Source organism: Octopus bimaculoides, chromosome 27 (assembly GCF_001194135.2).
Source record: "Octopus bimaculoides isolate UCB-OBI-ISO-001 chromosome 27, ASM119413v2, whole genome shotgun sequence".
Taxonomy (NCBI): domain Eukaryota; kingdom Metazoa; phylum Mollusca; class Cephalopoda; order Octopoda; family Octopodidae; genus Octopus; species Octopus bimaculoides.
Window position 1 is genome coordinate 10,496,972 of NC_069007.1, and position 503 is coordinate 10,497,474.

Here is a 503-nt window from a genome sequence, read left to right on the forward strand (position 1 = left end):
ATATATATATATATATATATATATATATATACAGACATACATTTTCTTGTCTTTTCTTCTGCATCTTCAGTTTGAATCAGTCTTCCGCAGTTTTGGTTTCATTCCTAATCATTCCTTTAATTGCATTTCCAATTTCGAGTCTTTGAGTCTTGTAAAAGTCTCCAGAGAAGTAACCTCTTGTTTTTAGAGGCTGCAAAAAAACAAAAATCAAAAACAAAAAATAACAAAAACAAGAAAGATAAAAGGATAAAAACGAAAATGAAAGTGTGTTTCTGCATGAGATGCTTACAATTGTGAAGATTTAAAATCACAACAAGAAGAATAACAACAACAACAACAACAGTAATAACAACAACAATAACAATAACAACCATAATAAATTTAGTTTGGTATTGCTTATGGTAAACAACCGCAGGAGTTTGATATTAATCATCTGTGTATAGTGTTAGACAAGTGAATGTGTGTGTATACATATATACATACATATGTATGCATATACATAT

The 503-nt window shown here is 28.2% G+C and overlaps 1 protein-coding gene across 1 annotated transcript in view; it reads right to left on the minus strand.

The window, feature by feature from the left end:
* Nucleotides 1–37: 37 nt before the first annotated feature.
* The window catches only part of LOC106880346 (uncharacterized), an 8,859-nt gene continuing 8,393 nt past the window's right edge, over nt 38–503 (minus strand). The window contains exon 2 of the mRNA XM_014930230.2: nt 38–190. Coding sequence (XP_014785716.1) covers nt 184–190 — 7 coding nt within the window. The 3' untranslated portion in view covers nt 38–183. The remainder of the gene's footprint in view (nt 191–503) is intronic.